This window comes from Neophocaena asiaeorientalis, unplaced genomic scaffold (assembly GCF_003031525.2).
Source record: "Neophocaena asiaeorientalis asiaeorientalis breed wild unplaced genomic scaffold, Neophocaena_asiaeorientalis_V1.1 scaffold319, whole genome shotgun sequence".
Lineage (NCBI taxonomy): Eukaryota > Metazoa > Chordata > Mammalia > Artiodactyla > Phocoenidae > Neophocaena > Neophocaena asiaeorientalis.
Genome location: NW_020174103.1, coordinates 1,039,636 through 1,063,772, shown reverse-complemented (window position 1 = coordinate 1,063,772; position 24,137 = coordinate 1,039,636). Strand labels below are relative to the sequence as shown.

The 24,137-nt window shown below is 35.2% G+C and overlaps 1 protein-coding gene across 1 annotated transcript in view; it reads left to right on the top strand.

Moving 5' to 3' along the window:
• COL21A1 (collagen type XXI alpha 1 chain) overlaps window positions 1-24,137 on the top strand; it is a 122,524-nt gene that overhangs the window by 5,071 nt on the left and 93,316 nt on the right. The window contains exons 2-8 of the mRNA XM_024754688.1: window positions 127-678; window positions 15,188-15,356; window positions 15,448-15,664; window positions 18,658-18,831; window positions 19,915-19,992; window positions 21,983-21,991; window positions 22,290-22,373. Coding sequence (XP_024610456.1) covers window positions 127-678; window positions 15,188-15,356; window positions 15,448-15,664; window positions 18,658-18,831; window positions 19,915-19,992; window positions 21,983-21,991; window positions 22,290-22,373 — 1,283 coding nt within the window. The remainder of the gene's footprint in view (window positions 1-126; window positions 679-15,187; window positions 15,357-15,447; window positions 15,665-18,657; window positions 18,832-19,914; window positions 19,993-21,982; window positions 21,992-22,289; window positions 22,374-24,137) is intronic.

Sequence of the window (24,137 nt, the reverse complement as noted above, 5' to 3'; positions counted from 1 at the left end):
GCGACTTCATGTATATACATGTGAAAGGATTCCCCGTCTGGTTAATTAAAAATTCATTCATTTAAAACCTCAAATTTTTTTTTTTTATGTGACACATATACTCTGATGGTTTTCTTTTTCACTTAGGTTGTCGTACTGCTCCAACAGATTTAGTTTTCATCTTGGATGGCTCTTACAGTGTTGGCCCAGAAAACTTTGAAATAGTGAAAAAGTGGCTTGTCAATATCACAAAAAACTTTGACATAGGACCGAAGTTTATTCAGGTTGGAGTGGTTCAGTATAGTGACTACCCTGTCCTGGAGATTCCCCTTGGGAGCCATGAATCAGGAGAGAATTTGATGGCAGCTATGGAGTCCATACACTACTTGGGAGGAAACACAAAGACTGGAAAGGCCATCCAGTTTGCCCTTGATTACCTTTTTGCCAAGTCTTCACGATTGCTGACTAAGATAGCAGTAGTCCTTACGGATGGTAAATCCCAAGATGAAGTCAAGGATGTGGCAGAAGCAGCAAGAGACAGTAAAATAACATTATTCGCCATCGGTGTTGGTTCAGAAACAGAAGACGCAGAACTTAGAGCTATTGCCAACAAGCCTTCATCTACTTACGTGTTTTATGTGGAAGACTATATTGCAATATCCAAAATAAGGGAGGTGATGAAGCAGAAACTTTGTGAAGGTAAGCCTTAATATAATGTGGAAGCAGTAATAATGATGCTTTCTTACATTTTGGTATAACCTGTTCATTTGGGAACTGGGGAAGATGGTTATATTTAATGTCAAATTATTTAAGTTAGAAATGAGGTGAGCACACATTTTTGTGCTATATTTTTCTGGATAAATTTTGTTTTTAGAAACAATTGCTTTCTTATAAAATCTACAGTTGGGAAATATAATATTTTGTGTTTTCCTTTCAATTACAATATGTTTATTGTGGAGATGGTAGAAAATAAAACACCTAAATAATTAAAATATATGTAAACCACACATGATCATATCGCTCCTGTTAACAAGTTTTTGTCTTTTTCATCCTAATCTTTTCTTTTTTTGATTTCAGTGTGTCTGAGAGTTTATTCATGTGCCTAAATAAGGATAATATTGTATATATAATTTCATACTCTATTTTCATATTATTTATACTCTTATTGTGTATATAATTTTAATACTCTTAATATCATAGTGGACAATCTTTTAAGATAATCTATTTAATTTCTCCATTTTTGTATGTTTGGTTTATTTCTAAGTTTTTCTAATACAAATAACAGTGAATATTCCTCTACCTAATTCTGAATGGGAATCTGTCATCATTTCTTCAGAAAACAAAGATCAAATTACTAACATTTTTAAAACTTTGGAAGAATGTTAAAAATTCCACGAGAAAAACTTAAACTCCCACCAGCAATGAGGGAACATTTGAAAATATAGTACTTACCAGTCATTATGTTTATATCATTTCATAAAATCTGACTTCATGTGTATGATAGGTCCCCATGGGAAAGTTCCAGTTTTTGGTAAACATTAATCCTATTAGTGTATAGACATGCTTGTGTTCACATTATTTTGGGGGAAGAATAATTTATTCATATCTTTTAATTTTAATATTATAGGTATTTAATATACTGTATACCTAAAAATAATGTTCATGTAGATGGAAATACTTTTTTCCCTGTTTGCCTACAAAATAATATACAAATAGGTTGGTTCACATTTGATAGAAAAATTTCTAAATGATTGTGGCTTAGAAAACAAATTAATTCCTTCATTTTCTTCATATTTGGGAGGTATGGTAGAGAAAAACATTTTAAAGCTTTTTGGATTATTTCTTTTAAAATGCATGGAAATATTAAACAACTACTTCAAAACAAAGAGAAAAAAGCATAGAAGATTAAGCATTTTCTTTAATAAAACTTTAAAAAAGGTACTAACAAGTAAGTACAAATGGTCATTACAGTTATTCTTTTTATGAATCTAACAGTAAGACTGTGTTGACTTTTGTTGTGTTGAACAGGTCAAAGGGATTTAGATTTTTAATATGTTGTTAGAAATTTTTGGCTTTCAAGCTAGGTATATTTCATTATTAAAATAGAATTTTCATGGTGAAATTTCACTTACCATTCATCTTTTTTCTTTTTTTATAAATTTATTTATTTATTTATTTATTTATGGCTGCGTTGAGTCTTCGTTGCTTCGTTGCATGGGCTTTCTCAAATTGCGGTGAGCTACTCTTCGTTAGGTTAGGGGCTGCTCTTCGTTGCGATGCGCTACCTTCTCTTGTTGAGAAGCACAGGCTCTAGGCACGCGGACTTCAGTAGTTGTGGCTCATGGGCTCAGTAGTTGTGGCTTGCAGGCTCTAGAGCGCAGGCTCAGTAGTGTGGTGCATGCGCTTAGTTGCTCCATGGCATGTGGGATCTTCCAGGACCAGGGCTCAAACCTGTGTCCCCTGCATTGGCAGGTGGATTCTTAACCACTGAGCCACCAGGGAAGTCCCACTTACCATTCATCTTAATCCAAAATTTAGATTTGATTAAATATGTCTGTTTAATATTTGCTTCAGAGACTTTTCCTATAGATCTGTATTTTGGTAAATGCATTCTCTCTAGATAAAAATTTTAAAATACACATGAAAGAGTTGCTGTGTGAAAACGGGTAAAAATTCTTTCAGCTGAAATGTATGATCTGTAAAGAAAAAAATCAAATTCGAAATCTTGCCAAATATTTCTTCATCTACACTCAGAAAAAGAATGTAAGTAATGTCTGTGTCTATTCAGTTCGCACGTTCACTGTACAATAGACATCTTTTAAAATGTACTTTTTGAAATTGTACTTGTGGGAGATATGGGCTTTTTTGCACTTGACTTTTTGTACTGTATTAGATTATGATTAATGCACTAAATTAATGCATTGCTGTATTGCAGCTTCTTCAAATCATGTAATTTGTGTTTGATTATTTAACAAATTCATTTTTTTTTGACGGTTGATCCATGATGTACAAAATATTATCCACCTCTTTGTTCCCACAAAGATTATTTCATCTTCATGGACCTACTGTTTCCTCGGAGGTGTATTCTGCAATACACTGCTTATTTCAGGACCGCCTAAAAGTGATGTGCAATGATTTCTTTCTTTATCTGAGAGTCTTTCTTCTAATTTGAGCTTAGTTTGTTCTTTCTTAGTTCTTTGACTTGTAAAGTTAGGCTGTCTATTTGAGATCTTTATTATTTTTTAATGTAGATTTTTATTGCTATGAATTTCCTTCTTACTGCTGCTTTTGCAGCATCCCATAAGTTTTGGTATGCTGTGTTTTAGTTTTTGTTTATCTCAAGATAATTTCTAATATCCCCTTTGACATAATGATGGTTCAAGAGCATATTGTTTAATTTCCACATATTTGTGAATTTTCCAGTTTTCTTCCTGACATTAATTTCTAGTTTCGTTCCATTTTGGTTGGAACATATACCTGGTATGGTTTCAATCTTCTTAAATTTGTTAAGACTTTTTTTTTTTTTGACCTAACATGTTATCTATCCTGGAGAAGTTTCATTTGTACTTGAGAATAATATGTATTCTGCTGCTGTGGTGGTGGTGGGTGGTGGTGGGTCGCTGTTCTATATATGTCTGTTAGATCCATTTGGTCTATAGTGTTGTTCAAATTCTCTGTTTCCAGACACATCTTCTGTCTGGATGTTCTATCCATTATTGAAAGTGGAGCATTCAAGTCCCTTACTGTTATTGTGTTGCTGTCTATTTATCCCTTCAGTTTTGTCAATGTTTGCCTCATATATTTGGGTGCTGTAATGTTGAGTGCATATGTATTTATAATTGTTATGTTTTGCTGGCGAATTGACCATTTTTCATTGTATAATGTCCTTCTTTGTCTCTTTTGACAGTTTTTGACTAATATAAGTGTCACCACCTTTGTTCTCTTTTGGTTAGCATTTGTATGGAGTATCTTATTCCATCCCTTTGCTCTTATCCTGTGTGTGTCCTTAATTCTCAAGTAAATTTCTTGCAGATAGTATAGATCTTGTTGTTTTTTTTTAAGTCCACTTAGCTACTCTATGCCTTTTATTGGGGATTTTAATCAATTCACATCTGAAGTAATTACTGATAAGGAAGGATTTAATACTGTCATTTATTGTTTTCTGACTCAGCTTTTTTTTAATCGCTCTTTTCTCTCTTGCTGTCTTCTGTGTTTCATTGATTTTTTTGTAGTGACATGCTTTGTTTCCTTTTAAATATACTTTTGCATATCTTCTATAGGTATTTTCTTTGTGGTTACCATGGGGGTTACATAAAACATCATATAGTTATATCAATCTATTTTAAGTTGATAACTTCAAATGCTCCGTATTTTTGCTTATTCCTGCCCTCTTTACACTTTTTTATTGATACCACAAATTACATCCTCTTATATTGTGTATTCATTAATACAATTTCACAGTTGTAGTTTATACTTTAGTCTTTTAACTTCTGTATCAGAATTAAAAGTGATTTAAATACCACTGTTACAGTATTACAGTATTCTGAGTTTGTCTATATATTTACTTTTATCAGCAAGTTTTATACTTTCCAGTGCTTCTGTGTTGCTGTTTAATATTCTTTCCTTTCAATTTGAAGGACTTCCTTAGTATTTCTTATAAGGCAGGTCTAGTGGTAATAAACTTCCTCATCTTTTTTAAATCTGGGAAAGTATTTATTTCTCTTTCTATTTTGAAGGACAGTTTTGCCAGATATAGTATTTTTGGTTGGCAGTTTTTTTTTCTTTGAGCACTTTGAATATATTATCCCTTTCCCCTGTGACCTGTGAGATTTCTACTCAGAAATCTGGTGGTTGTGTCATGGGGTGCCCTGTACATAATGAGTTGCTTTTGTCTTGCTGCTTTCAAAGTTCTCTCTTTGTCTTTGGTTTTCGACAATTTGATTGTAATGTGTCTTGATGTGGATATCTTTGAGTTCTTTAATCTGGATGTCCATTTCCTTTCCTAAATTTGAAAAGTTTTTGGCTATTATTTCTTTAAACAAGCTTGCTTCTTTCTTTCTTCTTCTTCTGCAGCTCCCATAATCTATATATTGGTCTACTTGATGGTGGGCATAAGACATTTAGGCTTTCTTCAGTCTTTGTCATTCTTTAAAATTTTGCCTGGATAATTTCAAAGGACATGCCTTCAAGTCTGCTGATTCTTTCTTCTACTTGATCAAGGCTGATTTTGAACCCCTCTAGTCAATTTTCCAGTTCAATTATTATTTTCTGCTCCAAAAATTTCTGTTTGGTTCTCCTTTACATTTTCTGTCTTTTTTCTCACTTTGTTGATGCATCATTTTCTTGAGCTCATAGAACATCCTATGATGTCTATTTTGAATTCTTTGTCAGATAATACACCTCCCTTTCTTTAGGGTCAGTATCTGGAGAGTTATCTTGTTCCTTTGATTGGGTCATGTACCTCATAGTTTGTTTCAAGATTCACACATTTGAAAAAACCGATACCTCTCCCAGTCTTTACCAACTGGCTTTGCACAGGGGAAATCCCTCAGCAATCACTCTGGCTAGAGATTCTGAAACCTTTTTTGGAGGGATGTGATTTCTCTGGAATTGTGTGAGCAATTCATTAATTAGAGAGACTGGTTTCTTTTTCAGGAGCTCATAATCTTTCACTCCCTTTGGTATCTGTCCCTTTGGTGTCTGTCTGTAATACTTCAAGTTCTCTAACCACAAGTTTCCCACCCACTCTTTTGTTCTCAGTGGCCATCAGGTGTCCAGGTATGCTGGTTCCCTGTCAGCACCCTTAGTCAGGCAAGACCAGTATCAGTTCTTCAGGCAGCCCTTTGAAAATCTAGAATGCTGAATACATGCTCCACTCTTTTCTCTTTCTGAGGGAGAAGTGTCAGGTTGTGTGTCTTCTCCTGATCATGCTGAGCCATGCCAGCCACGACAAGCCACCCTCCCACTTTTATTTGTTCTGAGCAGTACACAGGTATCCAAATGATTCTAGTTCCTTCAGTGCTGCAAATGAGGCAAGACAAGCTGAAAGCTGGAGCATTGGATGCATGCTCCACTTTTCTTTTTCCCTCCTGAGGGAGTCATTATAAGCTAGGGCATCTCTCCTTGCACTTATTTGTGTCAGCTTGGAGAGGGACTGATGTGGGTAAGGTAAAATTATTCTTAATTACCTGTTTCATTGAGGCTGTTCTTGGCTTTGTGCTTACCTGGGGAACTTCAGCTTCCTAACCAGAATCTCACAAAGGTATTTTGGTCCAATCTGTGTTTCAGTGGGAGAATGTGGGTTGGGACTTTCTATTCTGCCATCTTGCTGACTTCACTCCTCTGTTCTTTTTATGAGTCAACCAGGCATGGGCTTGGTGCAACAGAATGAGGAGGGAAAAGAAAGTAATTTCCCCTTGTTCTCTGGAAGATACTTTCCTTAGGTGTCTTCAAGGGCTTCCAACAGCTTGTGGCTTGAATGATGGGGTTTCAAGGCCCATAGTTTGATTCAGGTGAGCTGAACTTGCCTGTGCACAGGTGTGGGTAGTTAAAAGAGCAGGTCCTGGAAAACTGCCTGTGTATTCTTACTGTTCCATTTTCCACTATCTTGACTTTTTGATGAAGCAGGAAACTTATCTATTTCTTAAAAGAGTATATGGTGTTCACTCAAGAGGGACCAGAGGTCAGAATTAGCAATTAGCTGTGCAAATGTAGCCATATCTTGAGAGACAGAGAGAAAGATAAAGAGATAGAGATAGAGAGAGAGAGAGAGATAGAGAGAGAGAGAGAGAGAGAGTCAGAGAGTGAGGGAGGGATACCACTTGCCCAAGTGGAACTTTGGTGTCTTTCATTCCAAAAACTTGGTGACTTTTTTTCCCTCCAGTGCTTTCCACCATGATGCACTTTAACTTGGAATGATGTTCACGACTTCTGAATTTCTTTTTCTCTCACCGAAAATTATTCGTATTTTCTATGACTCTTTGCTTGGTGATTGCTGGATAATTTGATTATCTAATTTAAGTCTTATAATACTTTATAATACTTTGTAATAATGGCCTGGTATATTACTCTACCCTACTCAGTTTAACTTCCATTTCAGTAGAAGACATAAAAAAGGTAAAGGTACACATATCAGGTGCCATGGCCAGGACAACTGAGTTGTTTTTGGAGGTAGTGAGTATTTTAGCTTACATGATTTCATAACATGTATGTGATTAACTTGTCTGCCCTCACATGAAACTCATATCCTTCCCTTCTGCCTCTCCACTATTGGTACACATATGCTTGAATTCACAACCACAGAGATGGGGCATGAAAAAATGAGAGGTGGGAGGTGGGGTGAAGTTTGGCAGATGGGATATGATGGAGTATAATATTTCATTAAACGTCATAGAATATTCAGGGGAATAACTTTGTATTCTATCTGTAGATTAAAAGAATTTAAATCTAATCTGAATTGGTGACAACCTACATTGTCAAGGGCTTGTAGTATATCCAAAAATATGAATTTTCCATTCATTTAATTAGAGAGGCTAGAGCTATGTTTCAGATAAAGGAATATGATATGTTTATATTTTATGTGCAAAGCAATGTTTGGGTATTAAATTGGAAAATGTAGGATGACTATGGCATGATTCAGAAAATATACAAATTATAGCATACAGACTTTTCTCTCAGTGTTTATGATTGGATCTAGATGCAGCTGTATAAGTTAATTATTTCTAGGAAAGGAATAAACAAGAAAACATTCACAATAAATTTCTTAGGAATATTTAAAGCTTGTATAAAATGCTCATTCTCCCATCCTTTCTCTCTCTCTAAAATATGATGTATAATAGCTATCACCTAATTACCTATTTTATGCTCATAACAGCTTCAACCTTTTTAAGTAACAGTTGGCATGCCAGTAGGAGTGAAAATTGGTACAACCACTTTGGGAAAGTCTTTGACATTATCTATTAGGACAAATGTACTGCTATCTTATGAAACAGTAATTCTATCCTAGATATTTAACTACGAGAAATAAGTTCATATGTTCACCAAAAGACTATTCAAGAATGTTCATAGCAGTTTTATTTAAAATAATCCCAAACTGGAAACAACTCAAATGATTGCCCACAGAAAAATGGATATAAGCACATCATGGTATAATTCACATAGTAGAATACTACACAGCAATACCATCAACAAAAACCACATCACTCTTATGTGCAAAACCACGGATAAATCCACAGGCATTATGTTGAGCAAGAGAAGTCAAATTTTAAAAAAAGATACTGCATTGTTAATTTATATTAAGTTCAAGAACAGACAAAACTAAATTAATCCATGGGGACAGAAATCATAACAGTGGTGGCTTCTGGTGGTGGTGGTTATCCTCTGTGAAGGATCATGAGGTTGCTTTCAAGGTGTTAGATTCTGTGTCTTGTCTGAGGCTAGCTATGTGAGTGTAGGCATGTGTGGCAATTGAACTATTGTATACTTGAGATTAAGTCATTTTACTGAATGTAGGTTGTATCTTAATAAAAAAGTTAAAAAAAATTCAGTAAGCACAATGTCTATTAAAGTAAAGCACTAGAATGTTTTTTCTTTCAACCTGAGGCCGTATGAATACGGTGGTCCAGCCCAATCTCTGGAGTCAGAACGAGATCCAGGTTTGGTTCCTGACTTTGTCAACATCACTTTCTTGAAGTGAAATCTTAGGCTAAGTGGCTGACTCCAACCTTGGTGATAGAGACCTTATTTTATCTCATTTTATTTTTTTGCAGTTTAAATAATAGTAACATTTATTATCTCATACAGTTCCTGTGGATCAGGGACATGGGTGAAGCTGGGTTGAATAGTCCTGATTCAGGTTCTCCCAAGGAATTGCAGTCAAGATGTCAGTTGAGGCAGCAGACCGCTGAAGGCATGACTGGGGCTAGAGGGTCTGCTTCTAAGGTGACTCACTCACAAGATTGGTGAGTCAGTGCTGGCTGTTGGCAGGAGGTTTCAGTTCCTGGTCACATGGACGTCTCCAAGTTGCTGCTGGAGCATCCTTGCAACATGGCAGCTGGTTTCCCCCAGAGCCAGGGATCTGAGAGAGAGCAAAAAGGAAGCCCTAATGCTTGTTATGATCTAGTCACAGGAGTCTCATGCTGCCATTTTTGCTATATTTGTTCACTAAAAGAGAATCACTCCGTCCAACCCACACTCAAGGGGAGAGGAATTAAGCTCCAGTTCTTGAAAGGAGGAGTATTGTGGGGGGGGCGGCTGCAGCGTCTTTCATGGTCTAGACTTGGAAGCCACACCCCTTCATTTCTACAATATCCTACTGGTTATGAAGGCTAGCCCTGTCAGTGAGAGAGACCACATCTAATGAATGTTAATATCAGTATGCTAGATATTAGAGCATCAGAGGAACATGTTAGGATGCATCTATGTTTGTTTAAAAAATAGAGTTTGTATGTTAAAATGATGCATAAATGTAATATCTGACAAAAGTTCTTCCAATTCAAATTAAAAATGGAAAAGAAAAGGAGTAAAGAATGAGTTACAGGAATTGGACACAAACTATTGTCTGGATACGTGTAAAGGCAAGACACACTACCTTTCTTCATCTATAGTATTTGATCAGAGGAAAAAAATAACTTAGAAACATTTCAGACTTCCCTGGTGGCACAGTGGTTAAGAATCCACCTGCCAGTGCATGGGACATGGGTTCGAGCCCTAGTCTGTGAAGATCCCACATGCCGCAGAGCAACTAAGCCCGTGTGCCACAACTACTGAGCCCATGTGCTGCAATTACTGAAGCCCGTGTGCCTAGAGCCCGTGCTCCACAATAAGTGAAGCCACTGCAATGAGAAGCCCGCACACCACAATGAAGAGTAGCCCTCGCTCACCGCAACTAGAGAAAGCCCACGCGCAGCAACGAAGACCCAATGCAGCCCAAAAAAAAGCATTTCATTACATAATCAATGGCTTTACAATGAAAAATGGCAAAACCAGATGAGTTATTCTGTAATTTTGTAAGCCTTTAAAATTGTATTCTCCTTAGTTATTTTTTAAGGCAAGGATGCGTTTCCATTTCTTATATTTTTTTCTTAGTGTTGAAAAATAATATCTTCTATGTTGGTGAGGCTACTTACTGGTAAAAAAGATTTTGACTTTTCTGGTTTGTGCATAAGTTGTACTTAAGGCTAATTGGAGTTTATTGACCCCATTGACTCACCACTGAAAAGAGTGTTATAAAAATCTACACTTACTATGTCCCACTGTCAGCCATGTTTGGCAGACATCTTCCTCTGATGAAGGATTCTAAATCAACCTATATTTCAGGACAGTGGGATTACTTGCTGGTAAAAGAGAATGAGATCATTCAGTCATGTGATGAGAAAAGAAACTTTGTGAACTTGGGCTTTAGTAAGAGAATTTCTGCTTGGATAATTTGTTTCAGATTTGCTATTGGTATTTTAGTGTATTTCCAATATGATGGGATGGAGTCTAAGTTATCACAATCTTGGTAAATGTGCCTCCTTTTTTATAAATTTGTACATGATGTTAAAGTCCATGGTGATATAATAGACCTTCAGGAAGGCAAATGTTTTAAATTGCCACTGCATGCCATTGAGGATTGTCTATCTTTGGCACCTATACTCATGTTTGCCTTACCATTAAAACCAAGTTCAATCCAGGAAAGTTTAAAGAAGCTGGCTTGCACAGACCTAAACTGTACCAGGGGCACCGTAGACAACTATGTTTTATTGGATTATCGGGTCTGGAACACTAAAATTACTTTTGGTCTCTGACCACAAATCTCCTTATAAAATTCCCAGTTGTCAGTTAAAATATGTGACTTCTGCAGAGGGTGGACTTACAAACAATCTTGCAATTGGATTAAGTAGGCACTTATAAACTAGGCTAGGTGTGATCTGGAATAATGTGTTCATTATTAATTAATGTGATAGTCCCCCTATCATATAAACTTATAAGTAGAAAGCTGTAGCTAGACACATGTGATTTCCCTGGTTAGACTCAAGAGATACACAGTTTTTGTGTTCTTGTCCATGGCAGGATTTTAAATAAAACACATTTTTATGATCCTAATAAGACTGAATTACTTATACTACTAAGCCCTGGGATTTAACAGAAAAGCAATTATTACTGGACCCCAGTGTTTAAAATAAGTGGACTAATGTGTGCTCCACCCCAGAAAGTGTTCCTTTTCTGAATACTCTCTGAACGTATTAGAGTCAAATAAAGTTATAACTGTGTAGTCTGTGTAGGAAACCATTTGTGAACTTAAGGCTTTGAGGTTTTTCTTTTGGTTCTTGCTCCTGAATGCACTCCTTTAAACTAACTTGCTTTATCTAGATTGTTCTACTTACCTGTTGTATGTGTTATAGCAAGTCCCAACTGACTCTCTCTTAGCATTTGATTTTCCTGGTACTTAAAATGACAGCTTCCAAGTTCCAGTTTTTAATTCCAGTATCCATTCCCCTCTCTGTATGTGTTTGTATAGTTATACATAGATTTCTTTTTTCCTACGCAATAGGGAAGTTAATTATTGACCTCTGTTTCCCTAGAAGTTTGTGGAAGAATTGTTGGTTGGCAATCAAAGTAGCTTTTTATATATGGAAACTTTCTTTTATCTGTTTCCTATAGCTAGGTATATGCAAACATACAAACTGTATTTGAGCATTTTAACTACATTTTACTTTTCAGTTTCCATGTGTAAGGGTATTTTATTATTCTTGTAGGTGAGCAAATTTGGAAGAAAAATTATTTCTTCAATAAACTATGGGTGTACCAGGGGCTGAGAGGAGAGAGGAATGGGGAGTTATGGTCTAATGGGTACAAAGTTTCTGTTTCTGAATAATAAAACTTTTCTGGAAATAGTGGTGATGGTTATACAACATTTGAATGTAGTTAATGGCAATGAATTTTACACTTAAAAATAGTCAAAATGGTAAATTATGTTATGTATATTTTACAATTTAAAAAATTGAAAGCCAAAAAAAAAAAAAAGGAAAATATAATTATCTAAATACATTTCTCCTAATGAGATGTACTAAGTGGTAATGAAAATGTGGCTGTAACGTGATTGTTAATTTACATTCCTGATTTCACGAACCATGCCACACTGTTTCCTATACAATTCTGGGGATTAGAATACAGTGCAAAAATTTGATTAAAGAAAAAGGATGAACACAATACTTGCTTTATCCCCCCCACTTGCATGCTATTTTGAAGTTACAAAGCATTTTTACATACTTCATCACATTTGATCCCAAAAAAATCCCTGTGAAGGAGATCATTATTCTCATGTCACAGATGAGAAGCCAGAGGTTCATGAGAGGTTAAGAGAGAGGCTGAGGTCTAAACCTCAGATTCTGGTCTTCAGTTGGATCTCTTTGTTTACCATCTTATAACTTCTCTTTTGTAAAGCAAATCAGAGGAGCAATTCAAATCTGAATATTTATGTGATGTAATGTTTAACATATTTTCTTTTCAGCTGAACTTCTTTCTTTTGCAGTTTTAAGTCAAGTGCATTTGAAGTGAGGCCTCCTATTGTTCTATATTACCCTGCCCCCTGCTAGAAACAAACCGTGCATCATAATGACAGGAAAAATTTAATTTAGTTTATTGATTTATGATTTCAACTCAGTCATACAGTATTATTGGGACACTTATTTTCTGCTTCTTATGTTTTCATGTGGAGGGACTTCAGCCAGACTGACTTTTTTTTAATAAGTCATCTTGATTTTATATTAAAAAGTTTTAAAATTATAACAAATCTCAGTTTTAAGTAGAGATGAAAAGGTTTGCTAAATAAAACACTAGTCCAGTAATGTAGTAAAGGAATAATATTTGTCAGAATAGGGATTATTTCAAAATGCAAAGATGGTTTAATAGTGAAGTCTGATTTGTCACTCTTCTGCTCAAAATTCACCCGAATTGGCTTTTTTCTTGACTCAGGCAATTTCTTTTTGGTTCTCATTCTTCAAAATTAAAACCGATGCTGCAATGAGTATATAGATTGACTTTTATGATCTCTCCCCACCTTCTTTCACTCTTTACCACTGATGAGAAGAGGCATTTTCGTATAAGGGAGTTTGATCAAAGAAGCTGGTCCTAGCTGGCGAAGTGCCTTAGATGTTCTTCCCTTTGGATCAGCAGGTCTGTGGAGCTGGTGTTCCCTTTCCTCTTTAGATCATATGTGAACTTAACAGGCAGTCCTGCTCCTGAGGTGGGTGGGGATTGAATCAGCCCTGCTGGGCTGCCAGGCGGGGGTGGTTAATTACAGTGTACAGTCTCATCAGACTCACTGGATCACGCCTCTAACCAGCATCTTCTGTTTGCCTGGTTCCTGTATCTTCCCATCAGTTAGCTCTAAGCTTCCCAGAGGAAGAAGAATGTGATTGAATAGGTCCCTTCAAAATTCAGCATCCTCAGACCTGAAGATGAAAATACCCCTCCTTTCCCAGGAACACATCTACTCTTATTTATATCAAACCTTTATTTTATTTCCAATATTAATGTTTCAAATGTCCATCAATAAGTATACAGATAAATTGTGATATATCCATACAATGGACTTCTAATCAGCAGCAAAAAAGAATGAACTACTGAAACACACAACCAGAGTGGATCTAAAATAATCATGCTGAATGAAAGAAGCCAGACAAGAAGGAGTACATACAATATGCGTCCATTTTTTATAGAACTATACGAAATTCAAACTTATTTGTAGTGACAGAAAGCATATCAGTGATTCCTGAGAGTGGGGTTGGGAGTGGGGTAGTGAATGGTGACAGACAGAGATTGCAATGAACATGAGGAAACTTTTGGGGGTGATGCATATGTTCGTTGCCTTGTCGGTGGTGATGGTTTTACAGGTGTATACATATGTCAAAACTAATCAGATGGTAAACTTTATGTTTAGTTTACTGAGTATCAATTTACCTCAGTAAAGCTACTTAAAAAACAAACAAACAAACAAAAACTCAGCATCCTCAGACCTGAAGAGGAAAAATGCCCCTCCCTTCCCAGGAATACAGCTAATTTTATTTATATCAAACCTTTATTTAATTTCTAATAGTCTATGGTACAAGTTATGACAGTATTATTGGGCTAATAAAATTCATCTCTTTACTTTTTACTGTTTTATAAGTATGATACTTTTCCCTTTTCTTAATGTTTTGTAAGAGAGTGATTATCTTAAAGTACCTTTAGTGGAGTTTGTTCTTTTATTCTCTTAGCTGCTCTATAAAATATAAGCAGTCAGGCTCAATGTGTATGTTATACGATGGCCTTGGAAGAATCTGAAAATATTGCAACATTCCTACAGTATGACAGTTTAATAGCATTGCAACCAAACAGAATTTTCCACATAATTTGAGACACTGGTTTCCCAGAGAATTGAAAAGCGTATCACATTTTTATAATTTATATAAATGACTGTATAACTAATAAGAACCTGCTGTATAAAAATATAAAATTAAATTTTAAAAAATGACTGTATAATGCAAACCTTAATGATTCTTCTTAAGGAAAAAGTCTTTATTCATTTATAAATGTGATTAATATAATATATAATCTGATTAATCATAGATGAGATAATAGGCCCATTTGAAGAATTTCCATGAACAGAAAAAATGTACAGTTAAGTTTTTTCCAGAGTGAGAAAACCAAGATATTTGAACTGTAGGATTATAAACTGCTAGATCTGGAAAGAACATTGGGAACAACACACATTTCTTACCCCTCAAATGCTGGGAATGCAAGAAAGCAATCAGAATTCATCTCCTAGATCCAAGAAATTTAAGAGCATTATTCAAGGGTGCGTGACTACCAGCAAATCTTGGATGAGAATCACGAATCCTGCTCCAGCCCTCTCCTACTGGCCAGGTGTTAGGTTGCCTCATATTCAAAATAGTGAAGTGTAAATTTCAGCATAGTGTTGCCCTTAAAACAATCCATGAACAAATGTGCCTTTTACATTTCTGGTTTTTTTCATCCCCTTTTAGGGAGAAAGAAGGCAATTGAGACTTCATTCTCAAATACCAAATACACTCCCACGTGTTTTCTCAGAAATGCATTTACATACATATGTGTGCATATAGAAATTTTATAATTCTATGTTCTTTAATATTCCTCCCTTGATTTTCTTTTTGTTGAAGTAACCCATGATTAATCAACTTCTACCCCTTTTGCTTTTGCTTTATAGAATCTGTCTGTCCAACACGAATTCCAGTGGCAGCTCGTGATGAGAAGGGGTTTGATATTCTTTTAGGCTTGGGTGTAAAGAAAAAGGCTAAGAAAAGAATTCAGCTTTCACCAACAAGGATAAAAGGATATGAAGTGACATCAAAAGTTGATTTATCAGAACTCACAAGGTAAACGTTATGTGTTGATACAGAGTTTTCTTGATGTTTCTGTAGACATGTTTAGAATTCTTTAAGCTCATACATGTTCTTCTTTTTCCAGCAACGTTTTCCCAGAAGGTCTTCCTCCATCATATGTATTTGTCTCCACTCAGAGATTTAAGGTCAAGAAAGTGTGGGATTTATGGAGAATTTTAACCATTGACGGAAGGCCACAAATAGCAGTTACCTTAAATGGAGTGGATAAAACTTTATTATTTACAACAACCAGCATCATTAATGGCTCACAACTGGTCAACTTTGCTGACCCTCGAGTTAAGGTAAAGATGCTTGGGTATGATTATGGTATTCACGGGGAATGACCATCAGGTTTGTGTGTTTTGGGAGAGGAGAGCCATAATTTGAACCTGACTGAAAAAATATTGATTTCATATTTTAATTTTGCTTCGTTGACTAAAAGGAACAAAGGAAGAATATTTGTTTCTTTTTTAATTGAAGTAGAGTTGATTTACAATGTGGTGTTAATTTCTGCTGTACAGAAAACTGATTCAGTTATACATATATATATACGTATTCTTTTTCATATTCTTTTCCATTGTGGTTTATCAAGGATATTGAATACAGTTCCCTGTGCTATACAGTAGGACCTTGTTGTTTATCCATTCTATACATAATAGTTTGTATTTACTAATCCCAAACTCCCAGCCCATCCCTTTCCCACCCCCCTTTCCCCTTGGCAAGCACAGTTCTGGTCTCTGTGTCTGTGAGTCTGTTTCTGTTTCATAGATAATTTCATTTGTGTCATATTTTAGATTCCACATATGAGTGATATCGTATGATATTTGTCCTTCTCTGTCTTATTTAGTTCACTTAGTATGATAATCTCTAGGTCCATCCATGTTGCTGCAAATGGCATTATTTTGTTCTTTTTTATGGCTGAGTAATATTCTATTGTATATATGTACCACATCGTCTCTATCCATTCATCTGTCGATGGATATTTAGGTTGCATCCATGTCTTGGCTATTGTAAATAGTGCTGCTAGGAACATAGGGGTGCATGTACCTTTTTGAATTATAGTTTTGTCCAGATATATGTCCAGGAGTGGGATTTCTGGATCATATATGGCAACTCTATTTTTAGTGAAAATTTGTTTTTTAATTCATATGAGATTAAGGGGTGCAGGAACTAACATTTTTGAGTACCTGCTTCTAGGTGCCAGGAACATTTAATTATAATAATCACCCAAGGAAGAAGCTATTGCCCTCACTTTAAAGATAAAATACCAAAGTTCAAGAATATTAAATTCTCTTTCCAAGTAACATGGCTAGTAAGTGGTGACATCAGGAATTTAATTTAGGTCTGGTCACTTTCAAAGTCTGTGTTTGTCTATTTTGTACTGCCATGTCCTACAGGATATTGAGATAAATTCATATTTGTCAGAACATTAACTACAGGTAGGAAATACGTACAGAATTCACACTTATTTGGATGACAGCTTATATTCCCAAAAGGAGCATATATTTAATAAAATTCATAAACTAAAAGTGTATTTTTCAAGTCAAATGTGTTCAGAATATAGATGCCATGATAAAATCAATTACATTTTGATTATTACTGTAATTATGATAGTCAAATTGTACATTATATAATTTAGGAAATATACAAGGCTGTACATGAAATTATGCATTTATCCAATTTCTTCATTTGGTAAGCAGAATACATTTTAAAAAAAATTGTTGTCTACTATTTTCATTAAAGGTAGTGTGCTAGGTTCTGTAAGAAATGACAGATGAATAAGGCATGTTTCTAATCTTCAAGGAATTTATTTATAATGGGATATTCAGTGCTTCTGGTATCTAAAAGAAGTACAAAAAGTTAGTTTACTGTGGAAGGAAATGTGGATTCTAATACAAAATGTGGGCCAGTCTTCATAAATGAGATGGTTTTTGGAATGTAGGATGAAGGATGTACAGGATTAGGTTGGAGAGAGAGAAGGACACGGAAGTCAATGGTTCATTATTGAGTAGTCATGTGTGGTGAAATGCAGGGTTTTTATTTATAGACTAGAACGTGGTGCCCCCTGTGTTTGGAGTATAAGATACATGAAAGCAAAAGCTAGAAAGGTATAAACTCAGTTTGCATGGACGTGGGAACCGTACAAAGGGTTTTGCATTTCAATCAGTGGATGACGGGATTCCATCAAAAGGTCTTGATCACAGGCGTGTCATGGTCAAAGTAGCTCTCTCCTCTCCTTCTTTCCCTTCTTCTTTTGTAACGAATACTTTTGACTCTTTCCCGGAATTGGACTAGGTCCTAGGAATACAGAAATTAATAATATTAATTCTAGTAGAGGTAAGAAGGTTGGCTTGGAGAGGGAAGGGATAGGGATTGAGATGTGTTTGAAAATTATTCAAATAAAACAAGACATCTATGAGTCTAAATTATGGCAATGGAGAAGTGAATTTGAGTCGTGTTTAAGACACATCCTTGGTAGAATTTTGCATCTATTTGTTATGGCAACTGAGGGAAGGGGAAAGAGGTAAAGGCACTTGTATGGTTTAGAAACTGAGGATACTATTATCCCTGGGAAATCGGGAGAGGAAGAAAGTTTGGGGGATAGTTCAAGTTCATTTTGTTACATACTCTGTCAGACTGATTATGAAACTCCTGGCAAAATTATTCTAGCCAATGTTAGAATTATAGGTACCATATGTGAGAAGGAGGTCCAGGCTGTCAATGTGGATATGGGAGATATTCCATAAAAGTTATAACTGAACTGTTGGAATGAATGAGATCATCAAGGGGAGAATGGAAAAGGTCAAGGACCGACCTGTGGGGAATGCCCTCATTAAAAGGCAGGTTTAGGAAAATGAACCCTCAAAGAGATAGAGAATGGACAGTTGTAGAAGAAAGAATGAAGGTGATCAAGATGGTTTGAATCACGGAAGCTGAGACCATCAATGCAGATGGACTAGTTACAGGGTCCACAGTTGCCATGAAGTAAATAAAATGAGGGAATGAAAGAAGCCACTTGGATTGGGACATTAGGAACTTATCTGTGACCTTGAGGGAGTTGTTTCAGTAAATACTTTGGTACAGCCACTTTGAGATGTGAAATGGAAATGCAGCTAGGGATTAAAATAATTGCTGGGTGGCCTTTGAGACCCAGCTTGGGTCAGGGTGAGTTAGAATATGATACGATCAATCTGGGTGGTATGGATTTACACTTGATGACAACAGAATAGAAACAAAGAAACGAAAAGATTGTTTGGAACTCTATTTATGAATCTGCTGTATTTTCTTCCTACAGACATTATTTGATGAAGGCTGGCATCAAATTCGTCTCTTAGTAACCGAACAAGATGTAACTCTGTATATTGATGATCAACAAATTGAAAACAAGCCCTTACATCCAGTTTTAGGGATGTTCATCAGTGGGCAAACCCAAATTGGAAAATACTCTGGGAAAGAAGAAACCGTTCAGGTGGATAAAAATGATCTGCTTTTCGTATTATATAAAATGGAGCTCTGGTGATAGTATTTATTCCATTTAACTGTATTTAACTTAATTCCTTTAAGAGACTTAATGAAAATGTGGTCAGTTCATTAGTGAAATTGTGTGTTTGTGTGTGTGTATGAAAATGAAAAATCAAACAATATAATAATTCTTAGAAATTTGTTCCCTTAGGTGCAGGGTAGAATCTATGTTCTTATGGACCATCAATTTCATATTTCCCAGGAGAAGCATAGAATATATCATGAATTTGGGAAAGGATTACAGCTGTGATTGGGGGTTGTAAAAATTTCTTTGCAGCTGTGAGGATAAAATTAGATTAATGCATGTCAGTGTTCTTCATAAACAAAACGGTGACTATTTTGGTATCTCTTTAAACTAGAATATCTGTGTGCGGGTTGAGAAGTGTGTATGTAAAAGATAGCCATTTCTTGAAAAATCCTTTATTTGAAAAGGTATGTCTTTCCTACTCTGTTTCTATTAAGGGAAGACTGTGTCATATTCAAATGTAGGATTACACATATGGTCTCTATGTATTAATGTTACACGTCAAATTGTAGTAAATATTTAAATAGTGACAGGTGCTGGGCTTACTCATCACACAATACTCCGTGCCAAGAACTAAATCTCTGAAACTAAAGATGGTTTCTTGACCCGACTTTATGCAATCAGGGATGTGAAGAGATGTAGGGTAAACACAGAAAGCCTGGGAAAGCTTTTAAGTTGTCTAGGAAATGCCGTCTAGATGAGCTCTTAATAGAAGGATACTACAGAAGCTCCACTGGGTTTCCCAAAGAAGTCAGAGGTTTGTTCTTGGTGCTAGGGAAGTTTTTCTTAGGAGTTTTGTTGCATCACATCTTTACACTATATGTTAAGTATTTAAATTTTGTATGTATATTGCTTATTGTATTTTTATTTTTAACGAAGCTAAGTGTTTCGATCTATATTTTATATGATTGCTAACTACACTGGCTGCTTCTGTGTATGTGAGTTGCTTTTATAAAACAATTTGCTTGGGCCTCAACTTTAACTTGATTGCTTTTATGTTTCTAGTTTGATGTCCAAAAGTTACGAATCTACTGTGACCCAGAGCAGAACAACCGGGAGACAGCATGTGAGATTCCTGGATTTGTGAGTAGGATGAATTATATTTTCCTAAGTGTTGCTTCAGTACTTTCAAAGCAAGAAATAAAACGCAGATAATATACGAGCTTTAATTTAACATATAGAGTTAATTTGTTTCTTCATTGTCAATGCAAATAAAATGACACTGATTAAAACATATTTTGAGGTTCATAATTGAAATAAAATTATAATGTGTACAAGTGTAAATGGAAGACCACGGGAAATATTTTCTCATCTCAGATTGATTGTTCCACTACTCAAGTGAAGCAGGGATAGGCCTGCTCTAGAAAAATATAGAATCCATTGTCTGAATGTCCAGTAAGTAAAATACATTTCTATACTTTATTAAATGTGTGGGTGAAATACCTCACGTGGCACAATTCTGAAGAATGGAAAATTATTCATTTTCCTGTTTACTAGCACGTTTTCTCAAACCATAATGAGTATAAATTTTTCTTTTTGTTGCCACCCAAGTAGGATTTTCTTATAGTTCTAGGATATAAGCAACTTTCTATTTATTTAGCTATTTTCACTAATGCGTTAGGAAGAAAAAGATTATAAGCTAAAATGTTATAGAGTCTGATCATATATGTGTGTGAGTGTGTGTGTGTGTGTGTGTGTGTGTGTGTGTGTGTGTGAGATTTTTTCTTTTTGTTGCCACCCAAGTAGGATTTTCTTATAGTTCTAGGATATAAGCAACTTTCTATTTATTTAGCTATTTTCACTAATGCGTTAGGAAGAAAAAGATTATAAGCTAAAATGTTATAGAGTCTGATCATATATGTGTGTGAGTGTGTGTGTGTGTGTGTGTGTGTGTGTGTGTGTGTGTGAGATCAATCCCTTTTCCCCTGGGCAAGAAACAGTATATTGTTGCTAGTGAAAATAAGGTAAAATGTCATAAAAGTTTTTGACAATGTGGATTTCCAGTCATATTTGAACCCTACGTAGTTCTTTTCATTTGTATAGTCATGCTGTCATCATTTTCTTATTTCCTATCAAACTGAATAAATTATGGATCCAAATTCTGAAAATTTGAGGACATAGAGCAGCACATTTGAAGGATCTGTAATAAAATCAAAGATGGAAGCTTCTAGAAATGATTCATTCTTGATTTTCTACTTAAGTAGTTGTTTAAACACCATAATATTTATTTTAGTTATTTATAACTTGGAATATAAATCTCTCCTAAAAGCATTAAGAAGTTATTTCAGTTTGAGAGCCCATTGTACATACTTGATTTATTGCTATTTCTCCACTGATGTTATGCCATGACTATGACCCCCCGTATAATAGAAGCATAGAGTGAGATTGTAGATTCTGTGTTCTCACATCCACTTTTTCTGTTTTTATGGCTCCTTCCTCACTCTCAGGTATGACTTTTTCAGGCTTGTTTACCCTTTTCATCTTCATTGCCACCTTCTCATTTTCTGATCTAATCTGTTATTGTTTGGAAAGATTATTAACCTATTTTAAAATTGTGTGTCATTCAGTAAGAAATAGATGGCTTAGTAAGAAGCTTTTCTAAAGTAAATTGCATAAAATTGAATGAATGGAGGGGCTTCCCTGGTGGCGCAGTGGTTTAGAGTCTGCCTGCCGATTCCAAAAAAAAAAAAAAAAAAAAAAAAAAAAAAATTGAATGCATGCAGTTTGCGACTTGCTTAGATGTGTTTTGGCTTTTTCTCTGGTTCTTAAGTGATTCCCAGAAAGTTCAAGAGAGCGTATAAACCCCACCTTGAGGTATTTTTGTTCCTGTGTGGCCGTTATACCAAGCACACTCTCCATCATTGCTAATTTCCTTCCTTTATCCTATTATAAATGTGGGAATAACATAAATAGGTAATGTTTTAGGATCGTTGCACGCAAATGTTTTAGCTCTTGCTTACTTACTTCATTTATCTCTACCCTGGACAAGGAAATATCTGTAAATTAGGAAGATAATTTAGAAATTTAATTAGAAACATGTCTTAAAACACATTTGTTGTTGTTTTTCTTTCAGAACGGTGAGGTAGGCCTGGATACTATTATTCTCCTTAAGGTAGTATTTGCATTGTGGGACTGTTTAACTTCCTTCCAACAATTGTAAGTATGTTAGATAAATAGAACCCATTTTTATGTAGTTTGAATGTATCTAGTATTCATAGCTTTTTTGTGATTCTGAATTTCTTATTGGATTGGACTAAATAAAATTGGACAGTAAATATAAGATATCTTTACCATTTCACACACACATACAGACATACACAGGCATATGTGCACATATGTATGTCTTGCCGTGTGCCTTTATCTCCATTTTTGTCTTTTAGTGCTTCAATGGTCCCAGTGATGTTGGTTCAACGGCAGCTCCCTGTATTTGTCCTCCAGGAAAACCAGGACTACAAGGCCCCAAAGTGAGTAATACCTAACATGCTACTTTTGATAAAACACACAAATAAGAGCTGAGTAGACACCAAATTCCTAATCACCATTGACTCTGTTGTGAAATGTCTGCCTAATACCTTAGAATAGTTTAAAATGTGAATTTTAGTGATTTTTTAAAAAAGTGATTCTAATCTGTAATTGCCTTTGAACCTAAAACTGATACCACATAAAGTGAGGGAGTGTTATTTGTTTGCTTGTTTGTCTGTTTGTTTTTTCCCCTAATACCACTACTGTATCCCAAGAATGATACCTCCTTACAACCTGGTAAAAAATGAAGAAAGGTCATTTGTTAAAATACGTTCTAAATTCTTAAATGTCTAAATGCTTATTCTGTCAAAATGATTTTCAGATAGAAAAATGAAGTAAAAAATTTAAAGTTGGTTGGAATGTTGTGTTTGATGTCCAATTCTAAAAAGAGAGGAAAGTGTGTATATGTGTGTGCATGTGTATTGATTTATTTATTTTACTTAATCATGTAATAATTACTTTTAGTCATAGTCATACATGCATATCTCCCAGTTACATTTACATATTTATTTGTGTGTGTATATGTGTTATTTGTGTGTGTATATATGTGAAAACTTATATATTCATCTGTGTACACATTTGTATATGATTGGAACCATGATGTGCATACTATTTTATAACTAGTCACTTTTTAACATAACAAATACTCTGAATGTGTTTCTGTGTTATTAAATATGAATGACTAAATTTTTTAAAGTAAGTTGATACTAATCGTGGCATCACTTAGACATAGCCTAAGATACTGAGATGTCAAGTGGTTTGTCCACTATAGATAAATCTTGTTTATTTAATATTATTTTAAAATATCATCTAGATAAAAATAATGTCTAACTTGAAAGCAAGTATGACTTCCTAGCCAGAAAGACTGTTTCATGTATTGCTCATCTATTACTTGAAGTGACCATAATAAATTCTGTTAAATATGAGTTGTAATGTTCATTTAGGTGGAATTTTCTGAGAGTTTTAATCATCACAACTAAAAATTTTCAGTGTTTAGACTGGTAATCTGAGAGTCGGATTCTTCCTAACTTTTGTGCATGTTTCCCCATCTATTTTCAGTTGATAGTTCATAACCTACTTCAAACCTAGTTGTTAAAATCAAGAAAGAAATGCAACTTAAGAATTAAAAGAATGGGATTTCCCTGGTGGTCCAGTGGTTGAGACTTCGCCTTCCAATATGGGGGTGTAGGTTTGATCCCTGGTCGGGGAGCTAAGATCCCACATGCCTTGGGGCCAAAACCATAAAGCAGAAACAATATTGTAACAAATTCAATAAAGACTTCCAAAAAAAATGGTCCACATCAAAAAACAAATCTTAAAAAAAAAAGAATACATTCAATACTTCATTCAAAGTAAATCTGTTTGGCTTGGAACTTGACTTCATTCCATTATAATCAATTTACTATAGTGAACAATTTTTAGATTGCCTTTAGGAAAGTTAATCCAAGTGTTCTTCTATTAAAGTAACCATGTTACTTAGGATGCGTGATACAAAGGAAAAATACCTATAAGATGTTTCTGGGAGAATTTACCTTGCAAGGCAGTATGGTGTGACCTACCAGCAGACTATCTTTTAAAACATAGTTATACAGCTTATTCAACTTGGGTTGTTATACATAGAAATGATTTGATCTGCAAGAGATCAGAGTCCTATGACATCTGACTTCTCTAAGCCCAGAGGACCTTCCAGCCCCTCAGGCCACCCC